General features: G+C 42.7%; 1 protein-coding gene across 1 annotated transcript in view; it reads right to left on the bottom strand.

Annotated features, from left to right (window-relative positions):
• The window catches only part of COG5 (component of oligomeric golgi complex 5), a 169,253-nt gene that overhangs the window by 99,362 nt on the left and 45,515 nt on the right, over positions 1-24,376 (bottom strand). Inside the window, exon 7 of the mRNA XM_058190345.1 lies at positions 8,466-8,596. Within this exon, the coding sequence (XP_058046328.1) occupies positions 8,466-8,596 (131 nt within the window). The remainder of the gene's footprint in view (positions 1-8,465; positions 8,597-24,376) is intronic.

Genomic DNA, 24,376 nt, shown 5'->3' with positions numbered 1-24,376 from the left:
GCCAAGAGATGACTGGCCCCTCCCATAAGGCTTAGGGCTTCATTCATAATGCTTTATATACTACATATGGTTAAACTCACTATTTAACATCAGAAGAAAGGAAAAATACAAATTAATCAACTGATTGAAAAAAGGGAATTGTTTATCACAGGCTCAATTAATAACAGAGGGAAAGCATAACAGTCTGCATTGTCAGATCTAATGTAAGTTTTCTTTAAAAAATTACAGGCCTGATTTAAAATGAAACGGTGCATTTCATAGACAGTAATTCATCTCGCACTTTCTGCCTACTTCTTCAAGTACGGCTCTTAGAGTCACATCGTATCAAGATTCGTTTCATGCTCATAAATTATTTGAATCAGCCTCGAATTAAAGAAATAAAGGAAATTCAGGAAAAACATCCATCTGTATTTGATTTGCAATGGATCAAAGCGCGCAATGGCTTAATTTAAAATGAAAAGAGGTTGTTGTTTTTTTAACATTTTACATAATACAGTTGAAGCATTCTGCCGTCATATAATCCCAATTTATAATGTATTTTGTGGGTTTGTCGCAGGGGTGAAATGCTCCCGGATCGGACTGGATCGCGCAATCTGGTAGTTCGGCAACCCGGTAGCGATGGCGGAACAAAGCTCCGCCCACCTGCCCAGGTGTCATTACTTCCTGTTTTTAATCAGCCACACCCCATGGCCTATATAAAGGATCTGCTTTCTGGCATTCTCTGAGTCAGGCAAAGTCTAACATATCTTGCTGAAGTCACTTTCTGGTCTCCTGCCTGCCTTGAGAACTCTGCTAGGACTTTGGCAGAGCTGCAGAGGCACGCCTGATTCGGATTTCCCTGACCCGGCCGTCAGCGGAGGAGTGGGACACGACAGATCCCTTCAAGGAATAGCTAAGAAGAATGCCTAGCTCAGTGGCTAAGACGCTGAGCTTGTCGATCGAAAGGTTGGCAGTTCAGCGGTTCGAATCCCTAGTGCCGCATAAACGGGGTGAGCTCCCGTTACTTGTCCCAGCTTCTGCCAACCTAGCAGTTTGAAAGCATGTCAAAAATGCAAGTAGAAAAATAGGGACCACCTTTGGTGGGAAGGGAACAGCGTTCCGTGTGCCTTTGGCGTTGAGTCATGCTGGCCACATGACCACGGAGACGTCTTTGGACAGCGCTGGCTCTTCGGCTTTGAAAGGGAGATGAGCACCGCCCCCTAGAGTCAGGAATGACTAGCACATATATGCAAAGGGAACCTTTACCTTTAAATAAATAAAATAAATGGGAAAAAAAGAACCATATTTTCCAGCAGTATATGTGACTTCCAACAGTTCGCTTAGTGACTGTCCAAAGTTATGACGGCACTGAAGATTGACTTATGAGTGTTTTTCCACACTCAGGAACGTTGCCACATCCCTATGATCACACGATCAAAAGTCAGATGTTTGGCAACTGACTCACACTTATGACGGTTGCCGTGACCCCCTTGTGACAAAGCAAAGTCAACGGGGAAGCCGGGTTCGTTTGACAACCCTGTCACTAACTTAACCACTGCAGTGATTCGCTTAACAACCGTGGCAAGAAAGGTCGTAAAACGGGGCAAAACTCACTTAACAACTGTCTCGTTTAGCCACAGACATTTTGGGCTCAATGGTACGTCAAGGACTACCTGAATTATTTTCCTGGAAGCAAAACAACACACTGTCTTTGTAAGTACCGTATTTTTAGGAGAATAAGACGCGTCTTTTTCCCCAAAAAAGAAGGGTGAAAATCTGGGTGCGTCTTATACTCTGAATGTAGAAAGAAAGACACAGACTTCAGAGGATAATTAGAACTGCAGAAAAAATAATGGCTACCAACCTGCCTTCCATTGAGGACCTGTATACTGCACAAATCAAGAAGAGGGCCGTGAAAATATTTGCAGACCCCTCGCATCCTGGACATAAACTGTTTCAACTCCTACCCTCAAAACGACGCTATAGGGCACTGCACACCAGAACATATAACTGTTATTTATATCTTAATGCATGAAATATACGTCTGCCGAACTTCTTCGAATGCGAGGTTCCCCCGCCTCGCAGGAATGGCCCTCTGGGTTATCGAGGGCCGGCCTTAACGAGAGGTCTTGGGACCCGGAGAGGTGGCATGCGAGGAAGAAGAATTTATGGGGCTTTGTATATAGGTTTTTTAATAAGGGTTTTTTAAAGGGGGGGAGGGAAGTGACGGGTGGGGGGAAGAACCCGTCGGGGAGGGCAGGTCCAGTCCCGGAAACTGTTCCCGGCGTTTTTCCATCAGGTCCGAGGGAGGGGGGTGAGGGGTACGTTCCAGAGGTGGAAGTTGGTTCCATCTGTACGGTAAGTGGGAGGGGCAGATATGGCGGAAGCAAGGGGCCGTATCGTTTTCTGGGAGCACGTGCTCGCTGTTTAAAAGCGATCACATGCTCCGGCCCCCCAGTCTTTCCCCTTTCCCCGGAAGGCCAGGATCCTCAGAGCCCGGGCCTCCGGTTGATGTTGTGTAATGCCCGGTCCGTGGTTAATAAAGCCCCCCTGATTTGTGACCTTATTCAGGGGGAATCCACGGACTTTATGGGCATTACGGAGACCTGGTTGGGCACAGAAGGGGGTGTGCCCCTAGTTGAACTGTGCCCTCCAGGTTTCCGAGCATTCCATCAACCGAGGGCCCAGGGTAGGGGTGGAGGGGTGGCGGTTGTTATGAAAGAGGGTCTGGAGCCGAGAGAGACCACTGTTCCTCAGATAGCCGGCTGTGAATCCCTTCTTGTGAAGTGGGGCCATAAGAATCAGATGGGTCTGTTGATCGCGTACCTGGCTCCTTGCTACGTGACTACAGCCCTGCCTGAGCTGCTGGAGGTGCTTGCCGGGGTGGCTGTTGAGATCCCCAGACTGTTGGTCATGGGTGATTTCAACTTGCCATCTGCCGGCTTGTCGTCGACAGTGGTTCAGGAGTTCCAGGCTTCCATGACGGCCTTGGACCTGATTCAAATAACTGATGGCCCTACCCACACGGGGGGATCCGCGCTGGACCTGATTTATATCTCTGGACAGTGGTTTAATGATCTGGTAGTAAGAGATTTAGTGACGATACCGGTGTCATGGTCAGATCATTTTCTCCTCCGCCTAGACTTTCAGACCGCTACTCACCACCGCAGGGAGACGGAACCAATGCGTTGGTTCCGTCCCAGGCGCCTGATGGACCCTGAGAGGTTCCAGACGGAGCTTGGGCCGTTTCCTGAGGATCTTGCCCACGGCACGACCGAAGAACTAGTGGCGGCCTGGGAACAGGCCGCGGCTGGGGCTTTGGACCGTGTCGTGCCTTTGCGGCCTCTGACCCGGCGCAGATCTCAATTAGCTCCTTGGTTCTCTGAGGAGCTGAGAGAGATGAAACGCCGGAGAAGACGCCTAGAGAGTGTCTGGAGGTCCAGCCGTTCCAAAGCTGATCGGACACTAGTTAGGTCTTTTTCAAAGACCTACCTAGTGGCACTGAAGGTGGCGAGGCGTTCCTACGCTTCCTCCCTCATTGCGTCAGCAGATAACCGCCCGGCCGCCCTGTTTCGGGTGACCCGTTCCCTCCTTCACCAGGGGGGACGGGATGACCCCTTACAGGGACGTGCCGAGGAGTTTAGCGGTTATCTATACGATAAAATCGCTCAGCTCCGGGATAGCTTGGACCAAGATTGCGATGATCCGGATGAGATGACTGAGGCACGTCTTGTTGATGTTGTTTGGGATGAATTTGATGCTGTGGCTCTCGAGGACGTGGACAGGTTGCTGGGGAGGCTGCATGCCACTACATGTTTACTGGACCCGTGCCCCTCCTGGCTGGTGCTGGCCACTCAGGAGGTGACACGAGGCTGGCTCCAGGGAATTATAAATGCTTCTTTGATGGAGGGGACCTTTCCCGCCGCCTTGAAAGAGGCGGTGGTGAGACCCCTCCTCAAGAAGCCTTCCCTGGACCCAGCTATTTTGGGCAATTACCGTCCAGTCTCCAACCTTCGCTTTGTGGCGAAGGTTGTAGAGAGTGTGGTGGCGTGGCAGTTTCCTCAGTACCTGGAGGAAGCTGTCTATCTAGACCCGTTCCAGTCCGGCTTCCGGCCCGGTTATAGCACGGAGACAGCTTTGGTCGCGTTGGTGGATGACCTCTGGAGGGCCAGGGATAGGGGTTGTTCCTCTGCCTTGGTCCTGTTAGATCTCTCGTTGGCTTTTGATACCATCGACCATGGTATCCTGCTGCGCCAGTTGGAGGGGTTGGGAGTGGGAGGCACCGTTTATCGGTGGTCTCCTCCTACCTCTCCGACCGGTCGCAGACGGTGTTGGCAGGGGGGCAGAGATCGGCTGCGAGGCACCTCACTTGTGGGGTGCCACAGGGGTCGATTCTCTCGCCCCTCCTGTTCAACATCTATATGAAGCCGTTGGGCGAGGTCATCAGTGGCTTTGGGGTGAGTTATCACCTGTACGCTGATGATACTCAGCTGTACTTTTCCACCCCAGGCCACCCCAGCGAAGCTGTCGAAGTGCTGTCCCGTTGTCTGGAGGCCGTACGGGTCTGGATGGGGAGAAACAGACTCAGACTCAATCCATCCAAGACGGAGTGGCTGTGGATGCCGGCATCTCGGTACAGTCAGCTGCAACCGCAGCTGACTGTTGGGGGCGAGTCACTGGCCCCAACGGAAAGGGTGCGCAACTTGGGCGTTCTCCTGGATGGACGGCTGTCGTTCGAAGACCATTTGGCGGCCGTCTCCAGGAGAGCTTTTTACCAGGTTCGCCTGGTCCGCCAGTTGCGCCCCTTTCTTGACCGGGATGCCTTATGCACGGTCACTCATGCTCTCGTCACTTCTCGCCTGGATTATTGCAATGCTCTCTACATGGGGCTACCCCTGAAGTGCACTCGGAGACTTCAGCTAGTCCAGAATGCAGCTGCGCGGGTGATTGAGGGAGCACCACGTTGCTCCCGGGTAACACCACTCCTGCGCAGTCTGCACTGGCTACCTGTGGTCTTCCGGGTGCGCTTCAAGGTTTTGGTTACCACCTTCAAAGCGCTCCATGGCTTAGGGCCCGGGTACTTACGGGACCGCCTGCTGTTACCACATGCCTCCCACCGACCCGTGCGCTCTCACAGAGAGGGTCTTCTCAGGGTGCCGTCCGCCAAGCAGTGTCGGCTGGCGGCCCCCAGGGGAAGGGCCTTCTCTGTGGGAGCACCTACTTTCTGGAACGAACTTCCCCCCAGTTTACGCCAATTGCCTGACCTTCGGACCTTTCGCCGGGAACTGAAAACTTATTTATTTATCCAAGCGGGACTGGCCTGATTTTTAAATGCTAAATTTTTTAAATTCTTAAATTTTAAATTTTAATTGTATTTTATTGGGTATTTTATATGGTCAATTGGACGGTTTTAATTTCGGCCTTTTTGGAATAAGTTTTTTAATTGTTATTTTAGTGTGTATATAAATTGTTTTAATGCAGGCTGTACACCGCCCTGAGTCCTTCGGGAGAAGGGCGGTATAAAAGTTTAATTAATTAAATAAATAAATAAATAAATAAACAAATAAACAAATAAACAACTAGACACAAGAACAATTTAATGAAGAGAAGGACTAGTTTAATGCCTAGTTTAATGAAAAGAAGGACTAGGGGAGACATGATAGCAGTGTTCCAATATCTCAGGGGTTGCCACAAAGAGGAGGGAGTCAAACTATTCTCCAAAGCACCTGAGGGTAGAAGAAGAAGCAATGGGTGGAAACTAATCAAGGAGAGAAGCAACCTAGAACTAAGGAGAAATTTCCTGACAGTTAGAACAATTAATCAGTGGAACAACTTGCCTGCAGAAGTTGTAAATGCTCCAACACTGGAAATTTTTACGAAAATGTTGGATAGCCATTTGTCTGAAATGGTGTAGGGTTTCCTGCCTAGGAAGGGGGTTGGACTAGAAGACCTCCAAGGTCCCTTCCAACTCTGATATTATTATTATTATTATTATTATTATTATTAGTTTTTCCCTGAAGGCCACCACTCTGCTAAACAAACAATTCCCTCCACACTGTTAAACTATTTACTAAATCTGCACTACTATTAATCTTCTCATCGTTCCCATCACCAATCTCTTTCCACTTATGGCTGTATGACTGTAACTTTGTTGCTGGTAATCCTTATGATTTATATTGATATTGATTGTTCCTGATTGCTTATTTGTACCCTATGATTATCATTAAGTGTTATATCATTAAGTGTTAAATTGTACCCTATGACCATCATTTGTGTTGTAAATCTTGTACCTTGACGAAGGTATCTTTTCTTTTATGTACACTGAGAGCATATGCACCAAGACAAATTCCTTGTGTATCCAATCACACTTGGCCAATAAAAAATTCTATTCTATTCTATTCTATTCTATTCTATTCCATTCCATTCCATTCCATTCCATTCCATTCCATTCCATTCCATTCCATTCTATTCTATGTAGCCCTGTCCAGCTTCTCAAAAGGAGGTTTCAGAGGCTGAAAAAAGCATCAGAAATGAAGCTTCAGAAAAGAAAATCCCAAACAGAGCTTCAGAAAAAAAGCCTCCAAACAGAGCTTCAGAGGCTTTTTTTCTGAAGCTCTGTTTGGGAGCTTTTTTTTCTGAGGCTTTCAGAGGTAGAAAAAGAAGTTTTTTCTGAAACAGATTCAGAAGTTTCAAGGCAGAAAAAAAAAAAAAAGCAAGGCACAGAGCTCACAACCAAGGAACCTGTGGCTAAAATTCACCTCTGAGAACAGCTGGTTGGGGGTATTCCGGAAGGCCGATCCACCTGCTAATCAGCTTTTTTCTTATTTTCCTCCCCAAAAACTAAGGGGCGTCTTATACTCTGAAAAATACGGTACTTATCGAATGTTAGACCAAGCTATCGTGTTTTACGTTACCGTACAATAAAATCCCTTTAAAAAGTAACTGTTCAACATTTTTTAAAAAAATTCTGACCCCCTTTATTTTAACGTAATTATAAATGGATTTTTTTTATCTGCTTTAGGAAGGAAATAAAACGACATTTTTACCTGAGTCTCAATTCCTTGTTCAAGCAACCGTTTGGCCTGGTTTTCAACTTCGAGTCGAGCTCTTGCAATAAAAAGCAATTCGTTTGCAATTACTTCAATTCCAGAAAGGTCTATTCCTTGAGAAAGGTAATCTATAAAAAGAACAGAATATTGATGATAATGACCCCAATTCTGAAAGTAACAGTGAAACAAATTAAATTTTAAAGCTACTCGGTCAGGTGACATTTTCACGTACACATGAAATGAATGCTCCAACAGTGGAAGTTTTTAAGAAGAGATTTGTCTGAAATGGTACATAGGGGCTTCCTCCCGGCGTAGGGGGTTGGACTAGAAGACCTCCAAGGTCCCTTCCAATTCTGATATTATTATTATTATTAGTTTTTTCCCGAAGGCCACCACTCTGCTAAACAAACAATTCCCTCCACACTGTTAAACTATTTACTAAATCTGCACTACTATTAATCTTCTCATCGTTCCCATCACCAATCTCTTTCCACTTATGGCTGTATGACTGTAACTTTGTTGCTGGTAATCCTTATGATTTATATTGATATTGATTGTTCCTGATTGCTTATTTGTACCCTATGATTATCATTAAGTGTTATATCATTAAGTGTTCAATTGTATCCTATGACCATCATTTGTGTTGTAAATGTTGTACCTTGACGAAGGTATCTTTTGTTTTGTGTACACAGAGAGCATATGCACCAAGACAAATTCCTTGTGTGTCCAATCACACTTGGCCAATAAAAATTCTATTCTATTCTATTCTATTCTATTCTATTCTATTCTATTCTATTCTATTCTATTCTATTCTATTCTATTCTATTCCATTCCATTCCATTCCATTCCATTCCATTCTATTCTATGTAGCCCTGTCCAGCTTCTCAAAAGGAGGTTTCAGAGGCTGAAAAAAGCATCAGAAATGAAGCTTCAGAAAAGAAAATCCCAAACAGAGCTTCAGAAAAAAAGCCTCCAAACAGAGCTTCAGAGGCTTTTTTTCTGAAGCTCTGTTTGGGAGCTTTTTTTTCTGAGGCTTTCAGAGGTAGAAAAAGAAGTTTTTTCTGAAACAGATTCAGAAGTTTCAAGGCAGAAAAAAAAAAAAAGCAAGGCACAGAGCTCACAACCAAGGAACCTGTGGCTAAAATTCACCTCTGGGAACAGCTGGTTGGGGGTATTCCGGAAGGCCGATCCACCTGCTAATCAGCTTTTTTCTTATTTTCCTCCCCAAAAACTAAGGGGCGTCTTATACTCTGAAAAATACGGTACTTATCGAATGTTAGACCAAGCTATCGTGTTTTACGTTACCGTACAATAAAATCCCTTTAAAAAGTAACTGTTCAACATTTTTTAAAAAAATTCTGACCCCCTTTATTTTAACGTAATTATAAATGGATTTTTTTTATCTGCTTTAGGAAGGAAATAAAACGACATTTTTACCTGAGTCTCAATTCCTTGTTCAAGCAACCGTTTGGCCTGGTTTTCAACTTCGAGTCGAGCTCTTGCAATAAAAAGCAATTCGTTTGCAATTACTTCAATTCCAGAAAGGTCTATTCCTTGAGAAAGGTAATCTATAAAAAGAACAGAATATTGATGATAATGACCCCAATTCTGAAAGTAACAGTGAAACAAATTAAATTTTAAAGCTACTCGGTCAGGTGACATTTTCACGTACACATGAAATGAATGCTCCAACAGTGGAAGTTTTTAAGAAGAGATTTGTCTGAAATGGTACATAGGGGCTTCCTCCCGGCGTAGGGGGTTGGACTAGAAGACCTCCAAGGTCCCTTCCAACTCTGTTGTTCTGTAAATTCTGTGATTGCTTGACATGTGTCAGCAGCAACTTTGTCCGGTCTTACACAAAATACTTCAGCAGGCATTGAAAAGCTAGGATTTTACAAGTGCTTAATAATAATAATAGTTTTTTTTTAAAAAAAAATAAAAGTAGAGAAAATGATGGATGGGATAGTAATAGCAAAAATATATTTACTGAAACTTCCCATCTAATATCCTTATCACGGCGCAGGTGCCATGTGCACACGACTTTGGCACCTTCGCTTTGCTTTCTGTATGCTCGCTGAGCGCGCACACGCCTTCCACGCATGTGCCCAGCCTCGAAAATGTGGCTAAATAGGACAGCATTACGTCCGGGCAGGTGGGCGAGCCCACCCGTAGTTGCCGCTACCGGTTTGCCTGAACCAGTCTGGACCGGCTGAATACCAGCCCTGCCTATCACGTATCAAATCCTGACAATCCATTCACAGTTAACCAAAGGTAAAGGTTCCCCTCACACATACGTGCTACTCGTTGCCGACTCTAGGGGGCGGTGCTCATCTCCGTTTCAAAGCCGAAGAGCCAGCGCTGTCGTAAGACGTCTCCGTGGTCATGTGGCCGGCATGACTCAACGCCAAAGGCACACAGAACGCTGTTACCTTCCCACCAAAGGTGGTCCCTATTTTTTCTACTTGCATTTTTTAAGTGCTTTCGAACTGCTAGGTTGGCAGAAACTGGGACAAGGAACAGGAGCTCACCCCGTTACGCGGCAGCACTAGGGATTCGAACCGCTGAACTGCCGACCTTTCGATCGACAAGCTCAGCGTCCTAGCCCCTGAGCCACAATATGCACAAATAAACACAATTATATTTTTGTAGCCACTTGCTGACTCTTTCTCAACCTTTTGAGCTTATTAGAGAATTAAGCAAGAGACCATCCCCCAAAGGAAATATTTTTTTATATAAAAATTGCAAGCTTCCCATTTCGCAAACGCCACCACAGGCCACTGCTGTTTTTAACTTTCTCTCTATTTTAAAGCCAGCTTCAAAGCCAATTATGAAACAGACATTGCTGAGTCTGTATGCCAAATATCCATACAGCAAGTAGTTTTCTAATTTTGGCTACTCTAGTTTTCCTCAAGTGTACTTTTCTACGCTGACAAGTTGCCAAAAATTAGGGAAAAGGTGAAGCAAAATCAGAAAGGCTAGGCTATCGGTGACATGCTAACGATTTCCTTGCGTAAGGAAAAAAAATTTCAACTTGTCAAAGTTTTAATACCAAATCATCGTCCTTGCTCATTAATACTTCATCTTAAGGCACTTGAAAATCTAATCCTCATATATTGGGTATTTTACAAGAATAGAATACAAGATATAGAGGTACATGATTGTTGTGGTCCGCCAGCAGCCTGCAGAGCTGGCAGCAGAATTGGAGACTGATGAGGCTGAGGAAGGACATGGGCCAGTCCTGGAGGCTGGGGAAGGCCCAGATGAGGGCTCTGCGTCAGAGGCAGAGATGGGACCAGGGCCATCTGGGGATGAGGTGCAGACTCCAGAGCCTCCAGAGGCTGACAATAGAGAGGCGGAGGAATAGGAGGAGCCTGTTCCTAGTGCACGCATGAGAAGAGCTGACAGAAGGCAAGAGCAGCTCAAGGAAAGAGGACGACTCGGGAGTAGGGCCAAGAGATGATTGGCCCCTCCCATAAGGCTTAAAAGACCAGCAACGGCTCTTGGGCTCTTTGTTGGAAAACAATGTTGATAGACTTGCTCCTTGTCTCGCTGCATTTATTTCTTGTCAGCATTTTTTGCTTCTGAACTTTTGCCAAGAAAAGCCTTTGGCAGTTTGCCTAATTAGACCAAGGTTGGTGATAAGACTGAAGAATTGTGTTACGAAGAATTTGTTTTGATTCAGTTTGGACGACACTGAGAATGAATTAATTCTCAGCTGTTCTAATAAAGTCTGTTTGTTTTTGAACTGATTGCATCTAATACTACCTACTTGGGCCTGGGTCACAACAAAGATACAGGATCAGGGATTGCAATCTGAGGAAAAGTGGATTAAAAGTTATTGAATTGTGCAAAGCTGTCACAGTATCACCTTCAGCATATTTGAAACTGTGTTTATGATCAAAGACATGTTCCACACAATGAAATTATTAGGAGTTTCCTATGAACATACGATAAAGAACATTTTAATTCATTAAAACATTTGGGGAGGAAAACCCAGAAGGAACAACTAAACTATCATTTGCAGGCTATATTTCCACCTTTCAAATCAAATCCAGCTATTTAATACTAGGAGGTACTAAACTATTCGTTTAGTAACCGTTCGAGGTTATAACAGCACTGAAAAAAGCGACTTATGATCATTTTTCACACTTACCACCATTGCAGCCTCCCCTTGGTCACATAATCCAAATTCAGCCACTTGGCAGCTGATTCATAGTTATGACAGTTGAAGTGTCCTGGGGGTGGGGTGGGGGGTGATGTGATCCCCTTTTGTGACCTTCTGACCTTCTGCAGCTGTTAAAACAACTGTGGCAAGGAAGGATGCAACACTCAATATGTCTCTCTTAGCAATATCAATTTTTGGGCTCAATTGTGGTCGTAGGTCAAGGACTACCAACATTAATTTAAAAATCACTGCTGCTTCACAGATTGATAATTTCATATTACTGGCTGTTGTTAAACCATCAAATTGGTTTTATTTTTTGTAAAAAAAAGTTTTTTTTAATTTTATACACAAACATATAACATATCATCTCAGTGTTTCTTCAGTGACTTCTTCTTCTTGTTACTCCTATCTTCATTTTTTCTTAATCTATTACAACATCACTCCCACAATACAATACTTTTACTATACCATTCTCTTATTTAACTATTAATTTGTTTATCTATGTCTGTTTTCTAACCAATGATAAAAATCTCCCCATATCTTAAAATATTCTGTATCCTCTCTTTCTTTTATTAGTAAAGTTAATCTATTCATTTCTGCACAATCTAATTTTTTTTTAATTACTTCCCCTTCCGAAGGGATTTTTTTTGCTTTTCATCTTTGCACAAATACTATCCTCACTGCAGTTATTACATGTATAATCAAATATATATTTTCTTTATTAATTTTCTCTGGAAGCATACCCAATAGAAACAGCTCAGGTTTTAAGTCAAAATGTTGCTTGAATCATTTCTTCTAACCCTATCTTAATTTTACTACAATAATTTCTAGCTTCTGAGCATGTCCACCACATATGATAATAAGATCCTGGTGTCTGATGGCATTTCCAACATTTAGTTGATTTATCTTTAAACATTTTTGCCATTTTTTCCGGAGGCATATGCCATCTATAAAACATTTTATATTGATTTTCTTTATATGCAGTGGACATTGTTAATTTATAATTCCTTTCCCATAGCTGTTGCCATCTGTCTAACTCAATTGAATATCCAAATTTTTTTATGCAGGCTATCATTGTTTCCTTTACTTGCTCTTCTTCTAATTCAAATTGGTTTTATTGAAGAGAAATTCTATATAATTTTTTTCTACTGTGCTTTACATAGTACTGGCCAAAATTCTGGAAACCTTTTGGGAAAAGTACATTTTCTAAAGCTAGCTAATAACACCACTTTTTTTTTGAAGTAGTACCATAAAATTATATATCAATGGAAAGATAATTTAATCAAGAATGTAATGCAATAATTTTAGGAAGGATTTGCTATTAGAATAAATAATTACAGGATAAAGAAAAAAGTGAAACACGTAGAAAAAAACAAAATATACAAAGATCGTCACCATAGAAAAAACGAGATATACAAAAATTATCACCATGTCAGTTAATACTTCGTTGGGTAACCTTTAGCATGAATTACGGCCTTACAACGTCTTCCCATGGAGTGAACCAAGTCTTTGAGTTCTGCAGCTGTTCTAATGGGAAACCAAGATTGAATAATGGCTTCTAGCAACTGGGTTTTATTGCTTCTGACTAACTAAGTTTCTTTAGTCGGCTCCATAGATTTTCAATTGGGTTAAGGTCTGGGCTATTCCCAGGCCATTCCAGCAGTGGAATAGGATTCTCTTGAAAAATACGATTTCCACAATTTTGGCCACTACTGTCTAAATAGTTCAACAAATTTCACTGTTTTCCTCAGTTAGCTAGCCTATCTCTAAAAAATGCAGCCTTGCAGTGGGCCTGCATTTCTTTATATAGAAGATTCCTGATCCACTCTTTAAATCGTTCAAGATAAACAATAAATAAAGCCATAGCTAGAAGCGAACATCCATCATTGTGACACATGACCTGTGCATCACTTGTAAAAGTCATGGTCCAACTCCGTTGCGGCTGCATCTTTGAATCTGTTTTTACATTTATATATATCTATATTATTTCACCTGAAGACGGCCTGTAGGGATATTTTAAGAAATAAGTACGATTTCGGGTCAAGGTGAATGCTAAAGTCATTCAAGCGTGCCTGAGCAACCGCCATGCCAGATTTGGCCGACATATTTTTTGCACGCACAAGATGTCAGTCTGGAATCCTTCATCCGAAGCACTGAACCACGGACGGATTTAATTTAAAGAAGTTTCAACTTAAGTCCACGCGAATCTTCGCTGTCAACTCCTGCCTCTTCGTTTTGACTTCTGCTTGTAGCTACCATGCATCGAGCAGCTATTTTATACCAGGCAAGAGTTAGCATTTTAGGGGAATCTACGAACGCTTCTGAAGGATTAAAATGGGGGGTGGGGGAACCAAGGGGAAAAAAAGGATGCAAAAAAATAAATTAAGAAATTAAGAAATCTTTCTCAAATGCTGTCATTCCACGCCCCACCTAAAACACCCCTCCCGATAATCTCTAGTGGTTCTCAACCTTTATAGTGCTGTGACCCCTTTAATACAATTCCCCATGATGTGGCGACCCCTTTAATACAATTCCCCACGATGTGGCGACCCCCAACCGTAAAATTATTTTCGTTTTGAATTTATTGCGCCTGAAGCCGTATTGGCTAGCGATCTGAACTGCTTGCGATTGCCTTGAGGACGGAGGCATTAAAGCGGAGACTCCTCCCCTATTAAGTTTATCGCGCCTGAATTAGATTAGGCTAGCGATTGGGAGTGATTGCAGCTGGCTTGAGAGGGAGACATCACAGCAAAGATTTCTCTCTTTTTTAATTGATTGCGCCTGAAGCCGAATTCGGCTAGCGATTTGAAGAGCCTGCATCTGGCTTGTGGAGTCAACCATTGGAGCGCGATTCTTTGACTCGCAAGTATACTTCCCATATTTCCGATGGTCTTAGGCGACCCCTGGCAAATCGTCATTCGACCCCCAAGGGGGTCCCGACCCACAGGTTGAGAACCGCTGCTCTACTACCTCCTACCCCTTCTGTGTTCCCACTCCAACCTCCCAAGAGCATCTAAAAAGAACGGTAAACAAAGCACCCGAAGCAGGCTTTTTATCCCAGACTGCAAGGGGGCAGATGATCTGGAATTTAACAAAGCTCCTTGCCGAGCAGAAATGCTGAAGGAGCTTCACTACAGAAGCAATCGTTCTATTGCCATTCACAGAAATGCTGAAGTCGAGCCAGGAAATATGTCTCCAAATACTGTATAAGAGGCTGCTGTCACCTATCCATAAAGCTAGGAGCAGAAAATACAAAACCTACTTGTACTACAGGACAGGACAGGACAAGACATAGAATAGAATAGAATAGAATAGAATAGAATAGAATAGAATAGAATAGAATAGAATAGAATAGAATAGAATAGAATATGAAAAAAATGGTAATGTCGGATTTGTCACAACACAATAGAATAGAACAGAATAGAATAGAGTAGGGTAGGGTAGGGTAGGGTAGGATAGGATAGGGTAGATTAGGGTAGAGTAGGGTAGGGTAGGGTAGGATAGAAAATATGGAATGGAATGGAATGGAATGGAATAGTAGAGTAGGATAGGATAGGATAGGATAGGATAGAATGGAATGGAATATGAAAAATGGGAATGTCGGATTTGTCACAACAGAATAGAATAGAGTAAAGTAGGGTAGGGTAGGGTAGGGTAGGGTAGGGTAGAAAATATGGAATGGAATGGAATAGTAGATTAGGATAGGATAGGATAGGATAGGATAGGATAGGATAGGATAGGATAGGATAGGATAGGATAGGATAGAAAATATGGAACGGAATGGAATAGAATAGAAACTATGGAATGGAATGGAATGGAATGGAATGGAATAGTAGAGTAGAGTAGGATAAGATAGGATAGGATAGAAAATATGGAATGGAATAGAATAGAAAATATGGAATGGAATGAAATGGAATGGAATAGTAGAGTAGAGTAGAACAGAACAGAACAGAACAGAACAGAACAGAGTAGAGTAGAATAGAATAGAATAGAATAGGATAGAATAGGATAGGATAGAATGGAATGGAATAGAATGGAATATGAAAAAAATGGAAATGTCGGATTTGTCACAACAGAACAGAACAGAACAGAACAGAACAGAATAGAATAGAATAGAATAGAATAGAGTAGGGTAGGGTAGGGTAGGGTAGGATAGAAAATATGGAATGGAATGGAATGGAATGGAATAGTAGGATAGGATAGGATAGGATAGGATAGGATAGGATGGGATGGGATGGGATGGGATGGGATGGGATGGGATGGGATGGGATGGGATATGAAAAAATGGGAATGTCGGATTTGTCACAACAGAATAGAATAGAATAGAATAGAATAGAATAGAATAGAATAGAATAGAATAGAATAGAATAGAATAGAATAGAATAGGCCAAGTGTGATTGGACACACAAGGAATCTGTCTCTTAACTGTTGTAAGTGGAGCACTTCCTGTTATGGATGAGAAAGCCCATCTTACTTCGATGGGACTGGCAGTCCCATTCATTTGGTCCTGCCGATGGAAATTAATTCCGAGAGCTCTTTCTTGTCGTGGTTCGGTCAATTCCCAGATTTTAATTTTGCTTCTTCCTCTTCACAATCTCCTGATGAAAGGCAAGTCTTTTTGTTGTTGTCGTTGTTGGAAAAATAGGAGCAGCTTTGCCTTTTCAGAGTTACCTGTTGGCGGTTTTGGTTCCTGCACTGAGCAGCTGGTGTTCTTTTTTTAAAAAAAAAATTTTTTTATAAAAAAATTCATTTCATTTTGAACTCAGCAAAGCATGGCAAGAATAACAAGCTCATTCGGAGCTTTGAAGCTACTGAGATACGAGCTTCAGAGATACAGGATACTTGTGTGTATTATTTTATTATGACCTGGTCCTTTTCCCACAATTTTTATGCATCGTCTTTCTGTTCTGTTCTTTTCTTTTTTCTTTTCTTTTAGATCTTCGCTAAGCTTTTTTTTTTGGTAGCCTCATCGGTTTCTTCTGTCATCTATTTTAACTCCTACATAGAATTGTTTGCAATTATAATGTGCCTTTCTTTAGCAAACCTAGCTTTCTTGATCTTCTTTTTCCTGGCAGTTTCTTTCATCGCACAACCTTACTTATCATTCGCTTAAATTGACCAATATCTGTGGGGGTTTTTTTCAAAGCTTAACAGACACATTTGACAATACTCTTGTTTTAGTTGTTGTTTCTATTTGATTGTGGCTGTGTTTTTGATGATAGTTTCTGGCTAACTTAAGAGAAGGCAAGGCAAGGCAAGGCAAGGCAAGGCAAGGCAAGGCAAGAGAAGAGAAGAGAAGAGAAGAGAAGAGAAGAGAAGAGAAGAGAAGAGAAGAGAAGGCAAGGCAAGGCAAGGCAAGGCAAGAGAAGGGAAGGCAAGGGAAGGCAAGGCAAGGCAAGGGAAGGCAAGGCAAGGCAAGGCAAGGCAAGGCAAGGGAAGGCAAGGCAAGGCAAGAGAAGGGAAGGCAAGGCAAGGCAAGGCAAGGCAAGGCAAGGCAAGGCAAGGCAAGGCAAGGCAAGGCAAGGCAAGGCAAGAGAAGAGAAGAGAAGAGAAGAGAAGAGAAGAGAAGAGAAGAGAAGAGAGGAGGGAGGGAGGAGGGAGGGAGGGAGGGAGGAGGGAGGCAGGGGAGGCAGGGGAGGCAGGGGAGGGCAGGGGAGGGCAGGGGAGGAGAGGAGAGCGGAGGGGAGGGAATGGAATAGAATAGAATAGAATAGAATAGAATAGAATAGAATAGAATAGAATAGAATAGAACAAAATAGAATAGAATAGAATAGAATAGAATAGAATAAGAGTTGGAAGGGACCTTGGAGGTCTTCTAGTCCAACCCCCTACTTAGGCAGGAAACCCTACACCACTTCAGACAAATGGCTATCCAACATTTTCTTTAAAATTTCCAGTGTTGGAGCATTCACAATTTCTGCAGGCAAGTTGTTCTACTTATTGATTGTTCTAACTGTCAGGAAATTTCTCTTTAGTTCCAAGTTGCTTCTCTCCTTGATTAGTTTCCACCCATTGCTTCTTATTTTGCCTTCAGGTGCTTTGGAGAATAGTTTGACTCCCTCTTCTTTGTGGCAGCCCCTGAGATATTGGAACACTGCTATCATGTCTCCCCAGTCCTTCTTTTCATTAAAGTAGACATACCCAGTTCCTGCAACTGTTCTAATGTTTTAGCCTCCAGTCTCCTAATCCTCTTTGTTGCTCTTCTCTGAACTCTTTCTAGAGTCTCAACATCCTTTTTACATCGTGGCGACCAAAACTGAATGTAGTATTCCAAGTGTGGCCTTACCAAGGCATTATAAAGTGGTACTAACACTTCATGTGATCTTGATTCTATCCCTATTTTTCTTCAGTCTGTCTTTTTTCCCTCCCAAGTCTTCAGTTTCTTAGGGCATCGGAATCTTCTCCAACAATTAAAAACACTTAAAAACACTGGAGGTTTTTAAGAAGAGATTGAAGTGTCTGACGTAGTGTAGGGTTTCCTGCTTAAGCGGGGGTTGGACTAGAAGACCTCCAAGGTCCCTTCTAACTCTAGAATAGAATAGAATAGAATAGAATAGAATTTTATTGGCCAAGTGTGATTGGACACACAAGGAATTTGTCTTGGTGCATATGCTCTCAATGTACATAAAAGAAAAGATACGTTCATCAAGGTACAACATTTACAACATTTACAACACAAACTCTAAGAATTCTAATTCTTGCCTTTCTAGGTAGGTCTCACCTTACAACTTATGACTGCGTTTGTTATGTCAGTGACACAGTTGTTAAGTGAATCTGGCTTCCCTGTTGATTTTGCTTGTCAGGAGGTCGCAAAAGGGGATCATGTGACCCTGGGACATGTCAGCCATCATAAATACATGTTACTTGTCAGAGTGTGCACAGCTTTACTGTGTGAGACAACCCAGGAGCAATAACAGCAAAATAGAAGCTTGTAATAAAATAGTGGTTTTATCTACAAAAATATATACACTATACATACATGTACTATAGACAGAGGTCAAAACAATCAGCAATTACAGCAGGAAAAACACACAGCGTGAGAGAAAGACACCCTAACGGGGCCTCTTATTATTATACAGGCTCTTAAAGGGATAACAGCCAAAAACCTTGCTGACTCATTCCCACCATTGCATCATTGCAGCAGCTGGCCTCCGAATTGTGACCGTGTCACCATGGGGATGCTGCAATGGTCATTAAGTGTAAAAAATCATTCATGGGTGACTTTTTTTCAGTGTCTCTGTAACTTTGAACGGTCACTGAATGAATGGTTGTATGTCGAGGAGACTGTATTTGCCTTCGGCTGGCCCTAACATAATCTTAGCGTTTATCATCTATCTAATCTATCTATTATCTATCTATCTCACTCTATCTGTGTCTCTCTCTCTCATCCATCCATCCATCCATCCATCCAATCCATCCTTCTATCATCTATGTATCTATGTATCTACCTATCTACGTCTCTATGTATCCATCCATCCATTCATCCATCCATCTTTCTCATCCTATCTGTCTCTCTGTCTCTCATCCATCCATCCATCCATCCATCCATCCATCCATCCATCCCTCCAGAGAGGGACAGAGAGAGAGTTAAATATGGAGATAGTATCCAACTTAGCACACATTTGCTCCATATTCCTGAAACCCCATATTGTTCCAGCAAATTACAATGAACTTAAATAATCCAACACGAACGATCCATTTTATACACACCCCTAGGATGTCCTGCTTTGATGTTAACAGCAAAACTATGCTCCAAAACATAAGGAATGCCTCGCAAACTTTCCTCAAACATAGGAACCAGATGACTGCTCATTCTGATACCGAGTTTTAACATTAAGCCAAATTAGCGATCAGCTCAAATCATATCCTGGAACATTAGTGATACACAATGGTTGCATTTCCCAGTATGGATAGAATATGGTGTTGTTGTTGTTTTAAATCATTTTTATGATGCATTTTTAAGTATTCATAACATTACCACTTTAAATACAACATCCTAAAAAGAAAAATACTGGCAAAATGAAAAAAACCCTTTATGAAATTCTGAACGCATCTTGAAAAAGGCGAATTGCATTAAGGAACAATGTGCTAAGCGATTGGTTTCTAACATACTGCCAACAGAAATTCAATCCGAGCAGTGCCACAGTTGTTATTCCTGCAAGTGCCCCGGTTCTGTTTTTACTGGTGCATTTTTGTCTGTTACGCCTGCTCTCTTTCTAAATTTGCATTCTTCAATTTTTCATTTTATTTTCTGATAGCCATGATTGTTGGCTCCGCCCTTAGTGGAACCGTCTTCGGTTGACCATTTCTTCTCCAGGAAGAAGTCCAGTTTTCATTTTAAAGAATCCTGCTAAAAGCCCAGTCTAAAGCCAAGCAGAGAAAGAAAAGAAACAGAAGACAAACAGAAGACTAAATGCACTTACGACAATCGACTTATTCTTTACAGTTAGTCCTCGACTTACAACAGTTCATTTAGTGACAAGTTCAAAGTTACAACAGCAATAAAAAAATGTGACTTATCACCGTTTTCCACACAACTGTTGCAGAATCCCCACAGTCATCGGATCAAAATTCAGACTTTTGGCAACTGACTCACATTTATGACGGTTGCCGTGTCCCTGGGTTATACGATTCGCTCAACAACTGCAGCAAGAAAGACCGTAAAATGGGCGGAGGGGAACTCAATGTTTCACTTAGCGAAATAAATTTGGGGGCTCAACGGTAGTCGTAACTCGAGGACTACTTGTATATTGTTGAATTAAAAGAAGGGCCAGGCAGGAAATATTTTTAATACTGAAACATTAAATGCTTTGATAACCCTTTTGCAAACTTCTGACAAGCAAAGTCAAGAGGGAAGCCGGATTCACTTAACAACCGTGTTGCTAACTTAACAACTGCAGTGAATCACTTAACAACTGCCTTGCTCAACAACAGAAATGTGGGCCACTACCAATGGTGGTCGTAAGTCGAGGTCTACCTGTATTTCTCCCCAACAGATTTGAAATAACAGAATCTTCTTTCAAAGGTTGCAAACTTCAAGGGCAAAACCCACCAGTAAAAATTGTCCATCTGTGTAGAAATCTACGATCATTAAGTGAATCTAATTATATGGTTGTCAGAATCGCACTATCTGCCAATTCCTCTTCTATATCCATTTTTAGATCTGGCAGTTCTGCTGGCCCAAAGCTCTTGACAAAGGCTATTTGTGTTGCATCGGGAAATATTCCTCTGAACTTCTAGTTCTACAAAAAACAGAAAAGCGCTGTTGCTTTTCATTAGCCACTTTCTAAGAATAAAGGTAATTAAGAAAAAAATAATACTTACGTAAGTACTTTATTTTTCAAAAGTTCTTACGTACGTATTATCATATCCTAGCATCTCCTAGGATATGTAGTACATGGATCTTATACACAATTTCTTTTTAAGGTAAAGGTAAAGGTTCCCCTCGCACATATGTGCTAGTCGTTCCTGACTCTAGGGGGCGCTGCTCATCTCCGTTTCAAAGCCGAAGAGCCAGCGCTCTCCGAAGACGTCTCCGTGGTCATGTGGCCGGCATGACTCAACACCAAAGGCGCATGGAACGCTGTTCCCTTCCCACCAAAGGTGGTCCCTATTTTTCTACTTGCATTTTTGACGTGCTTTCGAACTGCTAGGTTGGCAGAAGCTGGGACAAGTCACAGGAGCTTACCCCGTTACGCGGCACTAGGGATTCGAACCGCTGAACTGCCTACCTTTCGATCGACAACTCAGCATCTTAGCCACTGAGCCATCGCGTCCCAATAATTTCTTTTTACTTTGCCTTAAAACCTGGAGTTGCAATAAGGAAGGGACAGGTTATTTAATCTCTCAGTAGCTAAGATGCTGAACTTATCGATCAGAAGGTCGGCAGTTCAGCAGTTCAAATCCCTAGTGCCGCGTAATGGGGTGAGCTCCCATTACTTGTCCCAACTTCTGCCAACCTAGCAATTCGAAAGCACGTAAAAATGCAAGTAGAAAAATAGGGACCACCTTTGGTGGGAAGGGAACAGCGCTCAGTGCACCTTCGGTGTTTAGTCATGCCGGCCACATAACCACAGAGACGTCTTCAGACAGCGCTGGCTCTTCGGTTTAGAAACGGAGATGAACACTGCCCCTTAGAGTCGGGAATGACTAGCACACACATGCGGGGGAACCTTTACCTTATCAGTCTTATCATCCTACCATACGTACGACATGGTTCCAGTTCACTCTCTCCTCTTTGGCCAAACAAATTCAGTGTTGCTGAATTCATCACTAAGACTTTAGAAATATTTATAAACATACCAATTTGGTAACTGTCCTTTGTGATGTTTAACTTGGTAAAATGATGCTGGGCGGGGAGGAGGGATTTAAGGTGGTTGCCTTTAGTTGAACTTCTGATTCCTAAATGGAATTCCAACTTTAAATTTAAACAGAATTAGGCAAGCAAATATAGGGACGCGGTGGCTCAGGGGCTAGGACGTTGAGCTTGTCAATCGAAAGGTCGGCAGCTCAGCGGTTCGAATCCCTAGTGCTGCCGTGTAGCGGGGTGAGCTCCCATTACTTGTCCCAACTTCTGCCAACCTAGCAATTCGAAAGCACATAAAAATGCAAGTAGAAAAATAGGGACCACCTTTGGTGGGAAGGGAACAGTGTTCCGTGTGCCTTTGGCGTTGAGTCATGCCGGCCACATAACCACAGAGACGTCTTCAGACAGCGCTGGCTCTTCGGCTTAGAAACGGAGATGAACACCGCCCCTTAGAGTCGGGAACGACTAGCACACACATGCGGGGGAACCTTTACCTTATCAGTCTTATCATCCTACCATACGTACGACATGGTTCCAGTTCACTCTCTCCTCTTTGGCCAAACAAATTCAGTGTTGCTGAATTCATCACTAAGACTTTAGAAATATTTATAAACATACCAATTTGGTAACTGTCCTTTGTGATGTTTAACTTGGTAAAATGATGGTGGGCGGGGAGGAGGGATTTAAGGTGGTTGCCTTTAGTTAAACTTCTGATTCCTAAATGGAATTCCAACTTTAAATTTAAACAGAATTAGGCAAGCAAATATAGGGACGCAATGGCTCAGGGGCTAGGACGTTGAGCTTGTCAATCGAAAGGTCGGCAGCTCAGCGGTTCGAATCCCTAGTGCTGCCGTGTAACGGGGTGAGCTCCCATTACTTGTCCCAGCTTCTGCCAACCTAGCAGTTTCGAAAGCACGTAAAAATGCAAGTAGAAAAAAAAAGGGACCATCTTTGGTGGGAAGGGAACAGAGTTCCATGTGCCTTTGGCATTGAGTCATGCTGGCCACATGACCACGGAGACGTCTTCGGACAGCGCTGGCTCTTCGGCTTTGAAACAGAGATGAGCACTGCCCCACTGCCGGCAACGACTAGCACGTATGTGCGAGGGGAACCTTTACCTTTACCTTAGGCAAGCAAAACGTAGTGGGTGCTCCACCAGCCAAAGATGGGCTAGCCACAGGCTATCTAGAAGCAATGTTGTCATTTTGTACATTGCAGGAATATTGGAATAGCTCAGGAGGATCTTCAGCCAACACAACAAACCTATTGACCCAAAATTCATCAGGAAACATCAGTGTTTAAAGTTCGCCTAACTAGTAAAATAGGATAGGGGGGAAAATCATATTCAACATTTTCTTTTCTTTGCCGGTTGGTAGGTTTGTGGAGGTAAATTTATGATTTATCCTGATTTATGTGGTAAAAAGAAAGGAGGGGAGGGGGAAGGCCCAAATCGTGTTTACAATGGGCTCATGTTGTCCTATCTAATTTTACTAACCGTTGCAAAAACCAACCAGCCGTCAAGTAGCCCAAATATAAATATTTTCTCTGCGTGTATGAAACGGATACCACCTTGATTTATAAAAGCACTCGGTGCTGCTTTTTGACGCTTAACGAAGAGTCAATTCAGATGATATAGGCCAACATAAAGGATCATAATACAGTTCTACAATACGCCCAAAATAGCTCATATAAGGAAATAAAATAGACATGGAAAAAAAAACCTGTAAAGAGACCAAGTTCTAGGACATTATTTGAAGGGATTAAAGATGAAGACTGTCCAAAAGTGAAAAAGGAGAAGGAATATACGGTTGGTTTATGATCAAGATTAAAATCGATATGTTATCTCGTAATGGACTTTTGCCGACATTAAAATTGAAACGACAAGGCTTCAAAAATTCATTTATACGTAAGAGATGGATATATGGAAGAGATCACTTGATGTGTTTTGATAAAGGAGCTAAATTGCTACCATTGTTTATACTCCGTGTAATGAAGAAGAAAGTATTTGCTGTATAGTCACCCAGGTGTTAAGTTCATTTTACCTCATGGAAAAAGGTCACGTCTTAGGGACAGTTAATATTTATCCATTTATTCACATTATTTGTATCCTGTCCAATCATTTAGTGACCGAAATTACATCACGATTGAAAAAAGTGACTTACGACCATTTTTTACACTTACGACCGTTCCAGCATCCCCATGGCCACCTGATTTACATTCGGATGCGTGACAACTGTCTCACATTTATGACGGTTGCGATGTCTGAGGGGGGCTGTCGCGCGATCCCCTTTCGCGACCTTTTGACAAGCAAAGTCAAGGAGGGAGCCAGATTCACTTAACAACCTGGTTACGAACTTAATAAGTGCAGCGAGTCACTTAACAACAGCGGCGAGAACGGTCGTAAAACGGGGGGAAAAAACTCACTTCGCAAATGTTAAATTTGGGGCTAAATTGTGGTCGTAAGTTGAGCCCAAGATTTGTGTTGCTAAGTGAGAAATTTGTTAAGTGATTGTTGTCCCACTTTACGACCGTTCTTGTCACGTTTGTTAAATTAGTCACACGGTTGTTAAGTGAATCTGGTTTCCCTGTGGACTTTGCTTGTCAGAAAGTCGTAAAAGGGGATCGCGTGCGACCCCGGGGACGGTGCCACCGTCGTAAATAAGAACCAGTTGTCAAGCATCTGAACGTAAATCACGTGACCATGGGGATACCGCAAGGGTCCTAAGTGTGAAAAATGGTCATAAGTTACTTTTTTCAGTGCCTTTTGTAACTTCAGTCAGTCTGTGAACTGGGGTAAATCAAGGTCGGCGGTGGGATCCAACCAGTGTAACAAACGCACTGCCTGCGTGCAGTGCATTTGAAAACAGCTCTAAAACT

Source organism: Ahaetulla prasina, chromosome 7 (assembly GCF_028640845.1).
Source record: "Ahaetulla prasina isolate Xishuangbanna chromosome 7, ASM2864084v1, whole genome shotgun sequence".
NCBI lineage: Eukaryota > Metazoa > Chordata > Lepidosauria > Squamata > Colubridae > Ahaetulla > Ahaetulla prasina.
This window is presented reverse-complemented; position numbering and strand designations above follow the sequence as displayed.